The 6,865-nt window shown below is 34.1% G+C and overlaps 1 protein-coding gene across 1 annotated transcript; it reads left to right on the forward strand.

The window, feature by feature from the left end:
* Positions 1-1,402: 1,402 nt before the first annotated feature.
* On the forward strand, positions 1,403-2,406 carry LOC127704304 (alpha-crystallin B chain-like). The gene has a single exon (XM_052208313.1). The coding sequence runs from the start codon at positions 1,477-1,479 to the stop codon at positions 2,020-2,022; it is 546 nt and encodes a 181-aa protein (XP_052064273.1). The 5' UTR covers positions 1,403-1,476; the 3' UTR covers positions 2,023-2,406.
* The last annotated feature ends 4,459 nt before the right edge of the window (positions 2,407-6,865 follow it).

The raw sequence follows: 6,865 nt of genomic DNA on the forward strand, positions 1-6,865 counted from the left end.
TGTAACACCACCAAATCGGGCTCGATCAAAAAGAACATACTGGAAAGTAGTACATATATATAACAAAAAACTTCCTACGCATAGGTGTAAATATCAAACTATGTAGAATATATTTTAGTAATTTAGGTGTATAATGAAAGGTGAAGGACTGGTGATCCTTATAGAACACATTTTGACTGATAATTTTGAATAATGCAAAAATGTATGAATGAATTTCTAAATTGAGGGCATATACTGCCTGTTTCTCAGATATGAAGTACTTTCTTTGGTGTATCCAAAGTTCCGGTAACCAGTTCGGTCTGGTGTGTAAATAACGGTATATTGATCTTGCACCTATAAATGTTTGAAAGTAAAACAAAATAGATGGGAATGGGGGCCGACATACACTTGAAAACTTGCATGCATATACTAAAAAAATTAACAGAGTTCCAACGTCCCCCGCGTTGCACATTTTATCTGCCTAAGGGCAATAACCAATATGAAAAATTCTTTTTTTTTATTTTTAGACAAAATATCTTATAAGAAATGTAGGCATGAGATCGCTAACAATGTTTTTTCTCATATATTTCTATCTAGCTGTAAAAATAGTTTGTCGGCACTCTTCCAAGACCTTACTTATATCAGCCTTTGATATAAACTTCATGAATATTCGACAAGAAATGTAGGCGTGAGGGTGCTTAAAGTGCAATGTTCAATATAAATTGGACGTCAAGCAACCAACAATCAATCAATCAATATAAATTAAATTCAAAGAGACATTGCTCCTGTAAAAATTACAGATCAATGCTGATTTTCGAACTCACGCAAGATATTGCTGATATAAATTAAACCTATGATATACATTTCATATCAATCCTACCATAAATGTAGGTGTGAGAGTGCTTACAATGCTTACACAACCCGTTGTGTTGCTCGTGTTATTACAAACCCGGTGATAAGTCTAATTCGGAAGGTCACATTCGGGGAATAAGGGACGGGATTATAGTTACGACAATTGGAACATAAATAATGGTTTTCGATAAATCCGTCTTGGTTGTGTATTGATTTAAAGAATAGGCATGCATCGTACAGCTCCTCCCACCCCAAAAAATGATTATGCTATCCTTTAACGATGACAATATTTTTGAAACTCTTATTTCAAAAAAGGTGCGAAAAAAAATCATGAAATTTTATTAAAAAAAATCTATTATAACATAAAAGTTAAAACAATCCTTGAAATATATACATTTGTATTCTTAACATCATACTAAAGAAAAATACTTCCTACTTCTAAACATTCCAAAATTATGACATCTTAATTGCACATCGTTTGAGAACGCAAGGTAAACAGTTGATCATTCGGTTATATTTAGTATCTCCCTACTACATTTGGATCGGAGTTTCTGATAATAATTTTCTCATCTTTTACCACTAATTATACAAAAGCAAACACGAGTGTTTGTGAAACACTTGAAGAAATCACGTTCTACACAACGGATGCAGGAAGCAGACGATAGTTTCGAAATGTCGAGCCGCATTGTTCCAGTAAAGCGTTATGATTGGAATTTTTTCGACAAGCAAATGGATATGTTCCCATCTTTCAAAGATAATTTCGACAAAGATTTTTTCAGTGATGTCAAGTCCACAAGTATGGATGAAGAAATAGCAAGGATGAAACGGGAAATGTTTAACCTGACAACACCAGAGTCAAATTTGAAAGTAGAGCAACCTTTTGTTCAGGATTTTACTGGAGATAAGAAAATGGCTCTACGGTTTGATTGCAGTCAGTTTAATCCTGAGGAAATTCAAGTCAAAACCATGGACAAACAATTAACTGTACATGCCAAACATGAAGAAGTATCACCGGGAAGAAAAGTGTTCAGAGAATTCACCAAGTCGTACACTTTACCACAGGATGTTGATCCCTTGTCATTGAAGTCAAGTTTGACCAAAGACGGATTTTTACAGGTTGAAGCTCCTGCACCTAAAACATGTATTGCAAGGAAGGAAATCTTTATTCCAATTGAGAAAATGCTTAGGTAAATAATTCAAACTAATTGAGCCAGCAACATGCCGATTATATATAACATGCTGTATCGGAAACCACCAGTGAGAAACTATTTTGACCGTTTCAATGAGGCATTGCTATTTATGTACAATATCGGAGAAAAGTAATTTTGACCGTTTCAGTGATGCATTGCTATCTATGTACAATATCAGAGACTTTGGATACTGTGCTAAAAATGACAATTAATTCAGTATTTTTGCAGTTTTTAACAATTTTAACAATTTGTTTACATATAAGGTTTCGTAGTAGTAGCTTTATATATGTTATTGTACATGTTTTGGACTATCATTCCCAGATCAGTTTCTGTGACAAGACAATTATTTGAATTCAGTTGTAAGCAAATAAAAATGTATAAGCAATTATTCGTAAGTATTTTTTTAAAGAAAATAAAACAACATTTTCCTCCCATTTCGACACCAACACTACTTGATGTGTTGTGTAGTGCAATTTATGAATTAGAGTTCTTTTGAAAGTACTATGAACTATTATTGAGCAATTCAGTGGCCATCTTGAATTTCATAGTAGGTCATATTAAAATAAAATTATGAAATTGGCAATTTGAAGAATTCTGTACGTAAAGCTTCCATATTTTACAGTATTTTCTATTCATAATAATATATCAGTCATATTAGTCTATGAGCAACGAACACCAGACGTATTTTGAAAAGTGTGTAATTTCAAGCGCAAATTGATTTCTCAGTCAAATAAAAACCGATAATTTCACTTGTGAAATAAACGTGGTTATTTCACTGTCTGACGTCATACAACAATAGGCGTTGTCAAGACGTCGATAACGTCGGATCAAAACAAATTGTGAATGCGTAGAAAAAAGATATAGTTCCTTACATTTTCTACATTAATTTCATTAAAAAAAGCCATTTGCCAATGTAATAAAAAGAATAACTAATCAAAGAATTCAAATATCGAAAAATATTCAACTCGTGACCGAACAACACTGATAATTAACTCATGCGCTACGCGCATTCGTGAATTAATGTGTTGTTCGGTCACTCGTTGAATATTTTTCTCTATTTGAATTCTTCGATTAGTTATTCTATAATTAATCATACTGTAATTTTTACCAGTAATTAATTATTTTTAAAAGTAAGCAGTTGTCAGAAAATATTTCCTCCTATGTAGTAAGATGAGTTGGGATGAAATTTTTTAACCAAAACACAAAATCTTGAGATTATTCGCCACACAGTTATAGCAGTTCTACGAACTGACTTCAGGATAACGTATGACCGTCCAGTGTAAGTGGACTATTTACTGTAGAGGGTAATGCATTTGAAAACAAAAGACTGATTTAAGTGCAATCGTTCGTAAAGATTACAAACAACATCATGGTAGCATTACTAGTATTATACACACCTATCTAATGATTGTACAAATCTTCACGACTATTTAAAACGAAGACTGATGCACTTTGGTGTGCTACAATAGAAAAACAATCATATACAAAGTCATATTTGAAGACAGCAGTAAAATATAAATATATAACAAACAACCAATTTTTAAATTCATAGTTGAGAAATTAAGAAATTTAGTCAGCACTGTTATTGTGTAACATTAAAATAAGTCATTAGACTTTGCAGCTTTTCTTCATATGGGTTTTCCATATATTCAGGTATATATGATATATGATTGCTAATGAGACAACTCTCCACCACAGACAAAATGACATAGAAGTTAACAACTATAGGTCACCGTAAGGCCTTCAACAATGAGCAAAACCCATTCCGCATAGCCCCGAAATGACAAATGTAATAATATGTTAGAAAACCAAAACATGTTGAATACAAAGGCGGATTCAGGGGGGGGGGGGGGGGGGGGGGGGGGAATACCCGGTCCCCTCTTATGAAGCTACATACATGGTTACAAGTCTCACTCCTAACGTTGTTTTGTTGAGCCTCCCGCACCCCCAGATAATACTAACGAATGTTTATCTATGATATTCCCATAGAGCATAACATTGAACATATCGTTGTCAATCTAAATTATATTTGAAAACTAGTGGTTTACTTATAACTTCTTAAAAGAAAATATTTTCAGTTATGTGTAACGATGATATTAAAATATATTTGAATTTACATAAAACAAATAATAAAAAGTGTGCATTTTACGGCTTGTTAATCGCTGCACACCAACTCATCAATTTGTCAAAAACAATCCGAGGAAGAAGGCATAATAAGATGTCTGTGGTTTCAACAACGCAAATACAATAATCAAATGTCAGCAGGCCGGAAATATATTGGAAGATAATTATAAACTTTTGATGTACGTGGAATATGATTACAAACTTTTGATGCACGTGGAATATGTATATCTATTCTCAATAGTCTACAGTGCATCAAACGTAAAGAAAATATGCAGAGTTTACAATCTGGGTAATTCTTATTGTTTTAAGATAAAGTCACCCACTTGAAAAACAGAACAAAACAAAGTATCACCCACCTCATAGCCAAAAAATAATAAAATAACTGAACGTTAGATAAAGAAGTTTTGTTATTATGCCAAGTGCACTCGGTTGGTTGATTAATTGCTATGACAAAAACATACAAAAACACGAGCGTACCTTTGCTCCTGAACTTCCTCATTTTCTGCAAAACGACATTAATTGATACTTCTTACAAAAATTCTATATATCAATGTCTTGTCACATTGTATATGAAATTGACCTTGGGAATAAATTAGAAAGGGAAAGGAAAGATGCAGAATTGCGTAATTATTTACCAATTGGGGAAAATAAAAGATATAACGAGTTACAACCTAACGTCATGTATATAGTACTTGTATCATGGACCAAATTATAAAAGCACAGTCGAATAACAGTAAACAGCAATGCTTGTGCTGTGTGTTGTTTAACATCTCTAGTTAAACAATACCATCCTGATGTTCATGACATAATTATACAGAAAGTTTTGAAATGTCGGCATTTATGAATTTGAAACCTACAAATTTGTTTCAAAAGCTTTGTAAGTAACTAGTGTATGCGGAATTGCAAATGGATATCGAAAAAACGATGAATGCAAATTTTCCCCATTCCGAGTTTAAACAAATTGAATATCCTGCAGTTAGAAGTATAAATTTTTTTTGAATGCATGAATATATATAAAAAAAATCTTGAAAAATTTGACTTGAAGTTGTCTTTTCCTAAAAGCCTATCCACCAAATTTTATTAAAAAATAATATGTTGATGCCATTGAAATGTCCATATTTGCTTATCATTTTTGCGAAATTTACGTGTATTCAATGAGCCATGGGTTCCTAGTGGTAATGTTGAAGTTATCTGGGTACAGATACGCAATTCATTTCAGGTAGGCGGGGGTGGTACCCTTTTCCTCAAGTCATCTGCCTATATCGTAAACTTAGATATGTATGATGGCTCGTTTCGAGTCCAATATCACTGCACAGAGATATTTTGTTAACGCACTATTTTTGTGTTCCTCACTTTGAGGCGTATTAGGGATATTGACCCATCTATAAGGAAGTTTTACGGTCGCCAACATGAGTTGGTTGATTGTTATGGAATATTTATGTCACAGATGACCACGGATATGTTCCATTTGTCGAATACATTCTCCCAACCTTTTTTAATCGAGTATAACATCATTAAACGACGCTTAAGGTAGATCGGCTGGCTTCCGCAATCTTGGGTTGCAGTTTAGACAATATTGCACAATCTGCACTCTGAAAAAAGCTCCGTGATCATACTTCTTGATTATATTTTTTAAAAAGCATGATATAAACTACATTTTGGCAAATTAGAATAAAAATCTATCGATTTTAATATACGAATCTCCCTTTATTAAGGAAATGCCTGTACTAAGTCAGCTGTTTTCCATTCGTTTGATGTGTTTGAGCTTTTGATTTTGATTTTGCCATTTGATAAGGAAATTTCCTTGGAGTTCGGTATTTCTGTTATTTTACTTTTTCCTTAACACCGAATTTGTACCTACAGTGAGTAGAACGATGGATGCCACATGTAAAGCAGGATATGCGTACCCTTCATCGTCCTCGGTTTTGAGTGGTGTATGTGTTGCTCAGTCTTTAGGTTATGAGTGGTGTATGTGTTGCTCAGTCTTTAGGTTTTGAGTTGTGTATGTATTGCTCAGTCTTTAGGTTTTGAGTGGTGTATGTGTTGCTCAGTCTTTAGGTTTTGGGTGGTGTATGTGTTTCTCAGTCTTTAGGTTTTGAGTGGTGTATGTGTTGCTCAGTCTTTAGGTTATGAGTGGTGTATGTGTTGCTCAGTCTTTAGGTTTTGAGTGGTGTATGTGTTGCTCAGTCATTAGGTTTTGAGTGGTGTATGTGTTGCTCAGTCTTTAGGTTTTGAGTGGTGTATGTGTTGCTCAGTCTTTAGGTTTTGAGTGGTGTATGTGTTGCTCAGTCTTTAGGTTTTGAGTGGTGTATGTGTTGCTCAGTCTTTAGGTTTTGAGTGGTGTATGTGTTGCTCAGTCTTTAGGTTTTGAGTGGTGTATGTGTTGCTCAGTCTTTAGGTTTTGAGTGGTGTATGTGTTGCTCAGTCTTTAGGTTTTGAGTGGTGTATGTGTTGCTCAGTCTTTAGGTTTTGAGTGGTGTATGTGTTGCTCAGTCTTTAGGTTTTGAGTGGTGTATGTGTTGCTCAGTCTTTAGGTTATGAGTGGTGTATGTGTTGCTCAGTCTTTAGGTTTTGAGTGGTGTATGTGTTGCTCAGTCTTTAGGTTTTGAGTGGTGTATGTGTTGCTCAGTCTTTAGGTCTTGTAGTGTTTTGTGGACTGTTGCTTGTCTTTTCGTCGTTTTTTCCCATGATTTTGTCGGTCTCTCTTCAACGTTTTTTAT

The sequence above is a fragment of the Mytilus californianus genome, unplaced genomic scaffold (assembly GCF_021869535.1).
Source record: "Mytilus californianus isolate M0D057914Y unplaced genomic scaffold, xbMytCali1.0.p SCAF_6, whole genome shotgun sequence".
Taxonomy (NCBI): domain Eukaryota; kingdom Metazoa; phylum Mollusca; class Bivalvia; order Mytilida; family Mytilidae; genus Mytilus; species Mytilus californianus.